This window comes from Meriones unguiculatus, chromosome 8, assembly GCF_030254825.1.
Source record: "Meriones unguiculatus strain TT.TT164.6M chromosome 8, Bangor_MerUng_6.1, whole genome shotgun sequence".
Lineage (NCBI taxonomy): Eukaryota > Metazoa > Chordata > Mammalia > Rodentia > Muridae > Meriones > Meriones unguiculatus.
Window position 1 is genome coordinate 33,907,277 of NC_083356.1, and position 14,754 is coordinate 33,922,030.

At 37.1% G+C, this 14,754-nt stretch overlaps 1 protein-coding gene across 15 annotated transcripts in view; it reads right to left on the minus strand.

The window, feature by feature from the left end:
- Positions 1–12,690, minus strand: part of Phf20l1 (PHD finger protein 20 like 1) — a 76,496-nt gene extending 63,806 nt beyond the window's left edge. For 8 of the 15 annotated variants that reach the window (XR_009593692.1, XM_021655122.2, XM_060389334.1 and 5 more), the window contains exons 1-2: positions 12,417–12,690; positions 10,283–10,402 (exon numbers count right to left, since the gene is read on the minus strand). Coding sequence is in view for 13 of the 15 variants with exons in the window: in XM_021655122.2 (XP_021510797.1) it covers positions 10,283–10,365 (83 nt within the window). In the remaining 2 variants the exon portion in view is untranslated. Of the gene's footprint in view, positions 1–4,985; positions 5,023–10,282; positions 10,403–12,416 lie in introns of those variants that run through there. The other 7 variants (XM_021655125.2, XM_060389339.1, XM_060389338.1 and 4 more) reach the window with 3 other exon arrangements.
- Positions 12,691–14,754: the final 2,064 nt, after the last annotated feature.

The window sequence follows — 14,754 nt, forward strand, 5'->3', positions numbered from 1 at the left end:
CAAATGCAATGTACACAAAAGGTAGTTAATTAAATGTCCAGGATTGAAAAAAAAATTATGACTTTGGGTGAAAGCATAGCGAATAAGGTTGTTGAGGAACGTTATCTATCCTCCTGGACTTCGACTTCCAAGATTTGAGAGTATTTGAAGGCAACAGTGATACTCTGTTTTTGCCTGACTACCTGATAAAACAGTATAGTAGATAAGGAGAACAGGAAGACATTGAACTGGACTTGTTAGCTTGTTTCAAACCGAAAAGGCTTTGAAATAGCAAGCTAATGAAACAATCTTTTGTTCTACAGAGCATAGGGCTTCTATAATTGGACCACTGGTTACACTTTAGGAAATAAAAAGCATGCTAAGATCTTTGCAACATACATACAATGCACATTCTAATATGGCAATTCACATATAGTTCTATACAGCAAAATAATTCCTCTGTTTTAGCAGATGGCCTATATTAATGTAATGGTATATGTTTTGATACAGTGTAAAAAAGGTTTTGAGTAAATATATCCACAAATGCCTATCTTGAAGCATGTATTATTTTCATATGCTACTTATGCTTTACTATAATTCACTGTGAATTGAACATAAGATTTTTCTTCCTGAATTTGGAGGATGTGGTGTTCATGTTTTTGTTTTTGTCAGTTTTAAAGGCTGAATCACAGAAAACTGTTAGAGTAAAGAATAGTGATCAGGCGCAGCCCTAGGCATTTATGAATAATTCAGGAAAATGTTTAAGTGGGAGGATTAGCATTTCAGAGCCCACTGTGTCAGGTAAGATGCTACAGTGACTAGAGAGAGGAGTTGAGAGAATCACTATAGCTACTCCATCTCACGATTTAACAAAAAGAAGTGAAGAGAATGTCACCTCACTAAAGGGATAACTCCTTAATGCCAAAATACTATGTAACGCTCTCTGGCCCATTATCAACTGCTGTTGAAAAATATCAAAACTTTCACTATCTACCTTTTCTGCAATAATCTCGCTTCAAAAACTGACAATGTAAGCACACATGATTCTGGTCTAGTGGGATTTACTGAATTTCAGGAATTGCCTGACTTGTTATGGCTTAACTTGGCTTTTCTAAGTCCTTTATTCTGGAAGCCTAGGAACAGTCAACTTCCAGAAAATGGAGGAAAAACTGTTCACTCTAAAAGGAATTACAGGCACTGAGACTAATATAAGTAAAAAGTATATTAAAAAAAAAACATATCAAGAATCTAACTTGAAAATATATTTTTTTTGCTAATCTTAGTTACCCTGTAGGATTGGTACTTGAGCCTTTCCAGGTCTATGTTCTCTAACAGTAAATTAAGATGCAGCCATAGTTAAAAACACAGAAACACCATTGGCAAAAGTAAAATACATTTTTACCTTCTCAAAACTCTTAAAATTTCACTGCCTTGTCTAAATACTACTATACTATGATATTTTCAACTTTTATAAAATTGTTCTGAGCATACCTAAGATTCTGGATTAAGTCTATAATTCAGTAAGAACCAGATACTGATGAAAGAAAACATTGGCCACAGAAGTTAGCTGCACCTGAACAGTATTAGTTCCCAACTGCATCACTTTCCAAGTGATGGCAAAACACAAGCAGTATAAGAAGGAAGTCGCTGCTGGTGAATTCCTATCCCAGCTCACACTGCTCTTATATTAGTCTTATATTTGCTATATAAGATACATATTGGCGGGGCTGGAGACATGGCTCAGTGGTTAAGAGCACTAGCTATTCTTCCAAAGGACCTGAGTTCAATTCCCAGCAACCACATGGTAGCTTTCAACCATCTGTAATGGAATCTAATTCCCTCTTCTGCTGTGCATGAAAAGTGTTCATATACAATTTTTAAAAATATATATATTTGCTATGTGTGTATATGTATATACATGTGTGTATGTGCTAATGTGTGTGTATACGTGTGTATATACATATATATATATATGTATACACACACACACATAGCACATATATTCCGCTGTATTTGCTCACTTTATTATTGTCTTAACTTATCCACTAAATCAAGAGAGTAGGGAATTCCTTTGTTGTAAAATGCTATGTCTGGTGCAGAGGTAGATGATTTTTCTTCAGGGACAGGTACTCCTCTAAGTTCAATTAGATTTTTAAAGGGATGCCTATGGACAAATTCCTTCTGGAAGGCAAGATAATCTACTACCATCAGTGCGCTATTTATTGTCCTTGGAGAGCAGAGGTATGAGAAAGCAGGCATATAGTTATGCCAGAAATATTATCTGATGAGTTATCTTTTAAAATATTTTACAGTAGCAGATCATTATCTGTATTTAAGAAACTCATTCTGTTTTGCCATCTAGTTTGCTACGTCCTGATATACTTGTAGCCTATACTGATAATCAACCATAAAAAAATGACTTGTGAATCTTTTGCACATAATCAAGAGAACAGAGTTCACAATTAGATTACAACTCACTAAACAGAACTAGAATATGCTACGAAAAATTTTGAATTATCATATAAACAAAATGGCAAAAGTATTTTCAAAAAAATACCAATATACTATCAAGTTATATATTTTAAAGGTTATTTTGTCTATGCTGATAACAAAATTTATAATTTTGTAATTTAGGAAAGGAGAACCAAAACCATGGCAATATATGAATGAGTGATGACACAATATTATACTAACATGCATAAAGAATATTTAACGAGAATACTAGCTTGGATAGGTAGAGAAGTGTTAAAGGATAGCAATAAAGAAACCTGAAATGAAACTTAAGAATAATCTCAATATTGTAGGAGGCAAGGATTGACAATCTAAAACAGTTATGTGAATAAAAATTTTATTTACAAAGTGACCACTAAAAATATCTAAAACCTAGTAAGGCAGCCAGGAACAGAGGTAGGAACTGCCTTACCTATGACTGTTCAGGTTAGAGGATTACTTGCCAAATAAGAACTAAGGTAAATTCATCAAATGCAATGTCCTTATAACCTATTAACTTCTTTATATTGTTAGCTTTCTGGATGCACTTCAAGTTTATACTATGCTTTGTAATTTTCAAAATTCCCTCTCCTATTCACCCCCTGACTACAATGGCAATGAAGATGTAACAATATCACTATACTAGTATGTTAAAAGTTACTACTTTCCCACAGGCATGCTAATTTTTCACACTTTAAATACAATAATAAAAATAAAACTTTTTTTTGTGTGTGTGTGTGTTTTGAAACAGAGTTTCTCTGTGTAGCCTTGGCTGTGCTGGACTTCCTTTGTATACTGGGTAGTCCTGAAGTCACAGCGATTTGCTTGACTCTGACTCCCTGAGTACTGGGATTAAAGGTATGTACTACCACACCAGGGTGAAATTAAACCTAATTCAAACTTCATATAATAAAATAGAATAAAAACATGAAATAGTCTTGATTCTCAAGCACCCTGATAATAGGTTTTTGGGTCAAAATCATATCCTAACACTGAATTCAAAAATTCACGAGTGATTTTTCAGATTTTTGCATACCCACTTATACCAGTAGAATTTTCTATTTCTATCTTCTTAGTGTTATCCCTATTACCATATCATACTACAATATTAGATTAAGAACTTCCCACTGTCAGTAAATCATGCTCTCCCTTTCACCAGTATTGGATTCAAAGTTCGTGTACTTTGGACAATTTGTTTGGATTTTTAAAACCACACTTTTAAAAATTCCCAGTGAAATCCAGAATTCAAGGTGGCAGCTGTCTAATTCTCTTTAATATTTAGGATTTAGAATACTTTCCAATAGTTATGTTTGTTTATGCCCTGATTAATTTTACACAATTATACTGACTTATTTCACTTGGCTCTTCCTTATTTCGTGTTAATGTATATTACGTACCTATACCATGTGATAGAAGCCATGCTAAGCTCTTAACTTCTTTCAGTATACTGTGTATTTTAATCCTCAAGGTTTCTTCAGGTAATGTACTACTTTCCCACTATTTGTTTGTTTTGGAGACTGGGTTTTACTATGCACACCAAGCTGGCCAGATACCAAAAGAAAGTCTCAGCCTCTTGGTTGGTGGTATTACAGATATATGCCACCACACCAAACTCTACCTACTTCTAAAAAACATGAGGTCACCAGTGATCCAAAAGTTTCAATAACTTGTTCAAGTTAAAGAGGTAATAAATGATAGATTCATGAACTCAGGTATTTTTAGTCCATAAAAATTATTTACCCAATCATTACAGGTTTCACATTATGCACTAGATGGCCAACTAACCATGGTGTCTAAGTCCAGCAGGTTCTTACCAGTAAAAACAATACAGAAATTAAAATAATTTGTTTATTTTTTTTTTGCTTATTACAACCATGTCAGAAATTAGTTTCTGTTAGCCCAAAGAATATAGAAGAGTTCTTTTTGTACAAAATGCCCACTATGCATAAAATGACAATGTTAATAAGAATGCTGAGAAGGATACACAGGATAAACAATGGCTGGCACTAAACCACATACCACATACTCCCATCACACACACACACACACACACACACACACACACACACACACAATTAAACACAGCAAGCCTGATTTTATAAATTGATGAAGGAAGCCATGAAACAAAATTGTCAATTTGAAGATTTGCTTCTAAGACAAAATCAGGAGGAAGTTCTTCGGACAGGCAGACCTGAAATTAATTTGCCTTGCCTAAAATTGTAATTCTAAGAACATGGGCACTAGTGGGCTCTTAAATTCCATGTACATACAGCATTAGATAAGTAAAGTGCTGGCCTACGTAAATTTGGCCAACAGGTTTTTAAAAGCTCTTAGAAATCTATATGAGACAATGGATTGTACTGGTGCCCTTACTCCACTTGGAGAGAAAAATCTGTCACCCAAATGGTTCAGACCTGTACATTTTGGTTCCAGATTATACTAGCATTTCTCTGTATTTCTGAACACCATTTTTTCTTCTAATAAGTTTTGAAAAACTAGCTATAGCTTCTTCATACCTATTTTATTTCTGTCTGAGTTCCATGGTAGGTCCATCTATAAATAAGATAAAATAAGATTATCTGTCAATCAAGAAAAGGTGAAAACATAAAATGAAACTGGGGCTTTAATTGGGATAAAACACTACCATAGAACACTCCCACTAGAACACCACAGTGGAGACACAAAGGCAGTGACAAAAAAGCGCTTACAACATCTATTTTCTAGCTTCTAGCTAATTTTACTTTTTCCAATAACCTTTTTTTTTTTAAAGAAAATAGGGTTAAAAAAAAAACCAAACATGTAGAGAAAAATGGACTAAAAAAATGCATCAATATACTGAGCACATGTGGTTAAGAACCAAGTATGTTCTGAACTAATGAGCCCACCCGTTCATATTTCTAATCTTGCTTTTCATGTTTTTGTCAGGAGAGTCTCATCATTAGTATTTTAAATACAGCAAGGAGAGCTCTAGTTTGCAGAAAGTTTAAAGCGTCTGTATGTTAGCACAGACCCACCTAATGACTAAAGTAGACTAAATATCAGAATTTAAAAACAAAGCTCTTACCATTTCAATTTGAGTTCTCTGTAAAAAGTGCTTAAACTGTAGTCCACAAATATTTTTGTGGACTGAAGAACCTAACACATAATTCAATTATGTTGATATTATACACACAACTACACTTTTTTTTCTGAGTCTACAGCAGAAATCTACTTTCAATGGAAGTGAATGACTCAACGTAATCATATTTCACATGATATACATAAAGATAAAAATGTATATATGTTTAGAAACGCCATACACAAAAGGACAAAAACTTTATTGATATCAACTAACGAAATCTCACTCTTGAAAGTATTCACCTAATGTTCTTATAAATTTCAAACTCATATAACACCGTTTTACTTTCACAATGAGTAATTTTCAGGGCATTCTCCTGCCCTCAGCATAGATCACACAGCTCTACATTCCTCTGAAACGCTACCAGTTTAAAGTTACTTTTTATTCAGAAAATATGCATTTATTTTCAATTAGGAGGAATTTGTCACTACTACAATCTTAACTTCTTGAATTTTTTCACACTTTTAAAATTCTGTTAGTGAACTTAAACACATTTGCAAATGTTCTATACAGTTCATACCCTCCAAATATATGGGAACAGCATTTGCCAACTCAAATTTAAACTGCTCTACCAAACTCTCATAATTGAAGACAACTCCACATTTTTTAATCTCTCACTTTTCGTTTCTTTGGATCTAGAAAAGAATTAAGTTGTCATGTTGACCTTGAAGTCAAGATGAGCAGAACTCATCTTAATACTTTGACTGTATTGACTTAACAGAAGATCACTCCATCTGCTGTGTTCTCATAAATAAATCACTGATGGAGAGTAATAACTTAATCAATGGGCAGCAGTTACACTATCAAAACCAGTTTCATTATTTCGTATCAACTGTACTGCACATGGTTACATGTCAGTGTTGTATAGGTGCTCTGCAATCTAGAAAAGTCTACTGGAGTAGAAGGATGTGATGAGTACCTCAGAGACTGTGCCCTCATCGCCTGCTAGAGAGACATGTTTTTTGCTGTGTGAGTCTGGCTCACTCTCATATCAACATTAAAGTCTATTAAAAACCTGGACACTGACGTCTTCTGATTACCAAAAGTTTATTTTTCAGGTCTCCCTCTCCCCTTGCAATTATGTCAGTGATGTAAATTTGAAATTGTAGAATTCAAAACAAGTTCAGATATGTTTATTTGATCCTAAAAATATTGTATAAATAATAGCCAGTGCTACTGCTAAACAAACCAAGATTTGCCCATACTTACCGGATCAATAAATTACTGCATAAATTAAAAACCATCCACTTAGTGTCTCCAATATAACTTTATTATGAACATTCTCTTTCTCCAAATATATTCCTACACCAAAATACTTGTTTTGACATTCTTTTGATGGTGTCTTCCAGAAATAAAACTCAGTATCAAGGTGTGAGTAGACATAGGTAAACAGTGGAAAATATAACAGAAAAATATGATTAAAAACAGCTGATAACAGTAGCTAATCTAGCACATTAAAGTCCTTACTCAGGTTGCTCAGAAAATCAGTTAAAATGTTTAAATGAGATGACAAAAAATTAAAAGTTCATGTTCAGAAGAAGTTTAATCTGAGTAGATCTAGGTAACAAAAGCAAATAGAAAGTAAAAATGCCAGACTCCAGGATGACCTCTCAGGGTCGGCATTCATAGTATAGACAGATAGTCAAGCCACCAGTGACTTCCATTTGAAGCTGCATGCTTACTTTGAAAATAGGAAGTAACAATCTCTATGTAATATAGGTGAGTTCTCAAGAAGCTATCTTTTTAAACTTTAATGAGTATGTGGTACTGGCTGCTCAAGCACTATTGACAGTACTCTTTCTAAGAAACAGATTTAAATCTCTTAGTAACACACATCATCCTTATCATTAAAGAAGCTTACCTTCAGTTTCTTTCTTCTCACTAAATTTGTGTATATTTTTATTACTAGGACACATCAGAATGTATTTTTTTTTGCCAAGAAAAACTTGTTATGTATACAGATCAAGCTAACTGGCATTTTGAGTGTTCTATGATATCTACTTTTGTGCTTTTGTTGTTGTCTGTTTGAGTGGGTGGTACAGGAGATTGAACTCAAGGCTTTGCTCATGCTAGCCAAGTGCTCCACTTCAAAGCTAAATTCCTAAACCTTGGATATATTATTTTGAAGTAGGCACACTAAGTTGTCATGTTGACCTTGAAGTTGCTATCTTCCGGCTTCAGCTTCCTAAGTTGCTGGAAGTGTGCTATTATGGATGGCTTGTCCTTTTTTTATTTTTATTTTTTATTTATTTTTTAATTTATGTGTATGGGGTGGGTGGGAGTATGGGGTCAGTGGTTAAGAACACTTGCTGCTCTTAAGACTTGTGATTCATTTCCCAGCACCTACAAGGTGGTTTATAGCCATCTTTGACTCCCTCTTCTGACCTCCTCAGGCACCAAGGAGGCAAAAGACTCACACATAAGAATTTTTTTTAAAGTTTATGTATGTGTGTACATGTATGTGAGTGAAGATACTTTCTAAAGCCAGAAGGAAGCATCAGATCCCCTAAAGCTGGGGTTATAGGCAGTTGTGAGCCTTTCCACATGGGTAGGGGAAACTAAACTTGGATCCTATGGGAAAGCAGCCAAGTCAGTTAACCACTGAGTCATCTCTTCTGCCCCTCTAATACTGCTATTTAAAAGGACATACTAACATATGATAAGTTAATTCTCCAGTAGATAGCTTAGTTTGTTTTCAGTCTTGAAAACAAAAAAGTAAACATGCTCAACTGGGCAATGTTTCTCAATAGGACCATTATCACTGAACTTAATACAAATACATGTAGACATTAAAACCTAGTTTTAGTAGTTAGCTTCATTAGATTAATTAGAATGAATTTCTTGTTGAGAAGCTACAACTCTGGCTTGCTTTCGGCAATTATACCCTGAAGCATAGAACACTAAAGTACACTTAAGGTAAGGCCTAAAGAAGTATTTCTTTAAAAACTTTTTAAAAATTTAATTACCAAATCAAAATTTAACAACCACTGAATTAGAAGACATTTCACCACCAAAAGTAAAGTCCTTACACATCAAGCTAAAATGATGTTACTGTCCCTAAAAACTACTGTACAAACTAATAAACTATGTGATTCTTCAAAACTAGAAGTTACCTCAATGGCACTTTGTTGGCTGAAACCCCTATGAGAATATATGAATATGAAATAACTTGTTATTCACAAAAGCAGTAACAAAAAAAGGTAAAGATTGACATAAAAAAAGATTCTATTCTATACTTATATCTCACAAAGAGTCAATAGTGTACATCTGTAGTAAAACAATACTGGCTAAATCACAACCAGGAAAGCCAACTCTGGCACAAACTGGCATCTTTTGCTCTATGTATAAATATACGATTTTGTAGTTAGGAATATTTCACCACTGTCACCGACACACCCTACCTAACATTTAGTAAAATCTAGACACCCGTGTTATGATGAAGCCTATTTCTCAGGTGCTTCCCAAGTTCAAGGAAACACTATATATACTATATACCTGCTAGGAAATGGGCTCCTTAAAAGAACTACCCATTGAATAGCTGGGAGCAAGAGGCAAAATAACTGTGTCGCTCAATATCAAAGCAGAATTTCAAACTTTCCTAAAAGAGCCCAAAACTGGGCCACTCAGCTAGTGATGATATCTAAGGCTAGATGATAACAAAAAGTGCAGAGTTAGTCTCAAGTCAATACTATGACTAGAAAAGGTTTCTGCCTGCTATTGCCATTTCAGTAAATTGACTGAATGCAAAAGGATCACAAGCAAATCTACTGGCTCCCATTATGGCTTTAATGGAGCAATGGTGAGAGAAAATGTCAAAGTGTGTGGTGAGTAAAGTACTTAAGTAGCTAAGATACTAGGCCCTTCTCCAAAACAAACGAGCATCAGAAGGGAGAAAAGGTAGCACTGGTCTCGGGCAAAACCTATAAATGCTCTTCTCAGTGGTCCAAGAATGGCAACAAGAGGATATTTACCTAGAGGCAGGGTGATGAGCCACTAATCAGAATGAGCAACTTGTTCCCTTGTCCTTATCACCCTGTGAGCCAGTGATCTCTGTGTGCCGTTTCCCTGCTCTCCTAGACACAAGGATATACTAGCCTTTCTTACACCACTATGTAAGTAACATGCATGGGGTGTTTATACTGACTATCTGTCACAGAAGACCAAAACAAGAGGAAAAAGCGCAATTTTGAGAGGACTGTCTTTCTAGTACAATAATCAGCTGCATCATGGCTTGAAGTTCTGCTCTTTAAAGGAGGAGAAAGTTGGATTGTGACTTTGGTTTCCCATGGGATAATGAAGGATGGACATGTACACTATGAAAGTACAAGTCCTAACCACTAGTATTATCTAAACAAAAAGAAAACAGATACATCCAGGTTTTTATCCAAATTTTTAGGAAGCTGATTATGTAAACTAACCTTCCTTGACCCTACCCCAATACAGCTCTGTTACTCATTCAAAGGTACCATCCTTTCTATTTGCCTCTTACTCTAGACAAATACTTTTAAACCTCAAACATCTCAAGTACTGTATTAAACAATGTCTAAAGTTTTTAAATGCTAAACCTAAAACCCATTGTGCATGTGTATTCAAGGGATGAATATACTCATGTGACTGACAAGTGGTTAGAATAGCAACTGACTTATTAAAACTTCATATGTTTTGTGTTGGGTCAAAGCTTCATATTTTCCATACCATTTCTGTAAGTAGTCCAGTGCCTCCAAACGAGCACCAATCTCAAAAGTGATTCCAGGGCGATTTGGGGGCTTTTTACTCATCTTGAGATCCTATTCTTCAGTATTTTCTTTCCACTACCTCAAGAGGAAAAGAGAAAATTAGATTCTAATGAATGAAATACACAGGGAATATGGTTGAAAGGAAAAGACAGTATTTAAGTAACTTTCAAAATAAAACAAGGGAAGTTACAACACTTGCCAGTTTTTTAATTGAATAATTAATAATACCTTTGGCAGCATTCAACATGAAGGCAATGTTGGTAAGGCATTAATAAAAGCAATATAGAAAGGAAAACTAGCTAAAAAGAAGAGACAAGCTATTAAGACTTACTAGTGACTAAAATGCCTCAAAAAATGCCCAAGAAATTTCCACCCAAAGAAGGCTGTAAATATTCTGTAAGTTTTAAAAATTAAGACAAATCTGTTTACTGAAATCCTTGAAGGGACCAGCTTAATCACTTTTCCCTTAATTACCAGAAAATCATTTAGTATGTCAAGATGTACAATCCTATGTGAAATGATGAAGACATAGAAGCAGCAGACAAGCACTATGTCAGGAATGATTCCAACCAACCTTCCTGTAAGATCAGGAGGGTTATGCCATACTATCTCAGCAGTACACAACTCAATAATTTTAACATAAAGAGTTGCAAAGGATTTTTCTTAAATTCCACATTTAATAATCAATAGTGCCAGAGTTTGACTCTGAGTATGGTTTCTATCACTAACCCAATATAGCGCCTACAATAACAATAAAAAGATGTTTCTTATTAAAAACACAAAAATACTGCAAAAAAGTCCTTAGTTCTCTGCAGCTCATTCAAATGTGAAGTATTAACTGTTTTTTAGGCCATACTGGCCATTTAGCACACTTGAGAACTTTTTTTCACTAGTGAGTATTTGAGGAAAATGAATACATTCTCAAAATATCAATAGGGAAATGAAAATATAATTGGTATGCTCTGTCTCATCAAAATACAGTTGATTGATAATTAGGAATCTAAAGCTACTATTGTTGGAGAAAGATACTTAAAACATGTTTTACATTACTACTGACTAGGATCCCTCCAGCTTAAAGAAAAATAAACCCCACATAAATGAAAAATTAATGGTTTGGCCACTGCTTAAAATAAGTAAAACATAACAGCAAACAGAATTCCAAATGTCTCTTCCTGTTGTTGTTTTCTTTTCTTTTTTTTTTAATCTGAAAAGGGAAGAAATAGCATAGATGCTTGATACAAAAATATGGGGGATCAAGTTTACAAGCTTGTGGCTAAGGGGCTATAGAATATGCTGGCATGGCATCAGTGAGGTTAAGATTCATAGCCAGGGTGCACTGAATGTAATGGGAACAAACATAAATATTTTAAAAAGAAACCTTGTAAGTGTACAACAAACAAGGCTGTTACTTAAATGTGCAGAAATAGAATCCAAAGAGGCAATTTGCCAGCTACTATAACATTTCCTAAGATCAGACTTCCAACCTGCAAATCTAATCCCCCAGTGACTCTCAGGAATGAGGTACCTCAGAAGGCACGGATGATTTCCATTTTCTTGTGGGGAGGTGGGAGAATGACAGAGGCATCCGAATTAAGAACTTTTACACAAGACAATCTACTGGGCAGATCCTTAAAGTGAAACTGTAACAAGGAGAGAGGCAGAGGGTAGAGGAAACAAAAAGAAAAGGGAAAGCGGTAAAAAGAACTGAAATGAAAAGAGAAGGGAAAGCAGTAAAAAGAACTGCGACGTTAAGGACGGTGGAAGTTAGTTGAGATGACAGTGAGAGGAAAGAGACAGAAAGCAGAGCAAGTGAGTGGTGAAAGACCGCGAAGCTAAGCAGAGGTGGGGGACAAGGCAGGCCGGCAGGGTGGCAAGGGGAGCCAGGAAAGGCCGTGGCTCCGCTGGCCCGGAGCCCGGGAGCTGCAGGTTGACAGCCGCGGGCCCGGCAGGGGAAGGAAGGCGGGGGAGCACGGCGGCGCGCAGACAATAGGGCCGGCGGGTGGCAGGGAGCCGGGCGCCGGTCGAGAGCGAAGCGGGCGAGAGTGCGGCCCGGGGACCCGGCAGCCTCCACAGGCCCCGCCGCCGCCTCTTACCGACTCGGCCTCGTCTCCGCACAGCAGCCGGGCCGTCAGGGGCCGAGCCGGGGCGCGTCAGGGCGGCCAGCGCGGGCCTCGTCTGCGTCTGCTCGGGCGGCGGCCGGGGAGGGAGCAGAAGCCCAGAAAGCCGAGCCCGCGGCGCCGCGTCGGCCCCGAGGAGGCGCGGGAGGGAGCGGGGTCGGAGCCCTCAAGCCCGCTCGGGGGCCGCCACCATCACCGCTGCCGTCGCCACTGCCGCCGTCGCCGGCCAGCCCTGACGCGACGCCGGCCTGGGACGTCAGCCGCCCGCGACGCGCCGGAAGCGGGCTGGGCTACGTCACGTGACACGCGAGGGCTGGGCTCGCGCGGCAGAGCCGATTGGAAGATGGTTCTGGGGCGGGGCTTCGGCCCGGGTTGGGCTGCTGGCGAGTAAAGGGACCTGGGCTCTGGCATAGCCTTGGTGCAATGTTGGTTTTTAACAAACCCCTTTACTTGGCACATTGTGCAATCTTTTAAACACACCGCACACTTTTCTCGGTATCTGTCCCAGCCCACATTAAGGACAGACACAAAGATCACTAAACTCAGGAAAGTGTCTCTTGAGTGAATGATACTTTATCTTGGACACTGTACCACATGACAATCACAACTGCACACTTACACTACTTTCCAATTTCAAAAGTCCTTAAAAAATAAGTAACAGAAATTCCTAAGAAGTGGAGGGTAGCTATAGAACAAGTCTACACAACTACTAGGACTACCTTCACTGAACTGCCTACCATGCCTCATAGTCTGTATTAAGGATGAGAATCCCTGTCCCAGCTTTAAAAGGATCTACAAGAGATCACACAGTCAAAAGTACTACTGAAAGGAAACGTCTATTTTTTTTTCTCTCCACTCTATCATCCTGCCTCCTGCATTTTGAAAGTGCATCATTGAATACAAATGGCATTTATATTTAACTTGCTTCTTCATGCAAAGCGAAAATAGCAAAGTAACTCTAAATTCCAGTGATAGTGAGATTTGGTAAGGAGCAACCATATTCGTGTTGGTCTCTTTTATTCAAGATATTCATTCAAAGATATGTTTCTAATAGATGCAAAATTACACTGAGCCTGGTGATACTACAAAGGATTTAAATAAGTCAGTCATTAGATGATGTTTGCCTTCATGTTCCTCTTTTCAATAACAGAGAGATTTACTTCGTGGTTTTCATTAGTCCAGTGCACTAAATATTTTTGGAATCTTTCTTTTGCCACAGACAGAATTATACTTTCTACTTTTCTTAATATTAGGTATAGTTTTTTTTTAATTTGCTATGAAATTAAAATACAAGTAAGATTTATTACAAGGAATGGCAATGTATGAAGCCAGTGCAACAGTTTTTCTGTGCCTAGCACTTCACTTTTCAATCAATGTTTCCGGTAATTACTGTTTTAGTAGCACATGTCCTTGATAGAATAGGATGAGCTCAGGAATTAATTATCATTTACCACAAGCATGCAACTAAAAACAATATTAAACAATGAAATGTATAATATTGACAACTAAATGGTATATATGTATAAATCAGGATCATTTGTGACAAAGTCTATCTGTCCTAAAACCTAAGGAATCATGAAGGAAGAGTCAACCTCTCACTACACAGGTTGATGATACTAGAATCTAATGAGCTTTGTCTCCTTTGTGGCTAAAGGACTGGCTTTAAATACCAATCAAACAATATTGCCTTAAGTATTTGTATGCAAAGATGCTGGCAATGACTCTGGAAATCAATCTGGCGCTTTCTCAGACAACTAGTGCTTCCCCATGATCCAGCCATACCACTCCTAGGTATATACCCAAAAGAGGCTCAAGTACACAATAAGGACATTTGCTCAACCATGTTTGTAGCAGCTTTATTTGTAATAGCCAGAAGCTGGAAACAGTCCAGATGCCCCTCAACTGAAGAATGGATGCAGAAATTGTGGTACATCTACACAATGGAATATTACTCAGCAATGAAAAATAAGGAAATCATGAAATTTGCAGGTAAATGGTGGGATCTGGAAAGGATCATCCTGAGTGAGTTGTCTCAGAAGCAAAAAGACACACATGGTATATACTCACTCATATAGACATACAACATAGGACAAACCCACTATAACCTGTGCATCTAAAGAAACTAAGCAAGAGAGAGGACCCTAACTAAAATGTCCAATCCCCATCCGGAAAGGCAAAGAGGATGGACATCAGAAGAAGAAGAAAACAGGAAACAACCTAGGAACCTACCACAGAGGGCCTCTGAAACCCTCTGCCCTACAGACTATCAAAGCAGATGCTGAGCCTGATGGGCAAGTGTTGGGCAGAGTGAATG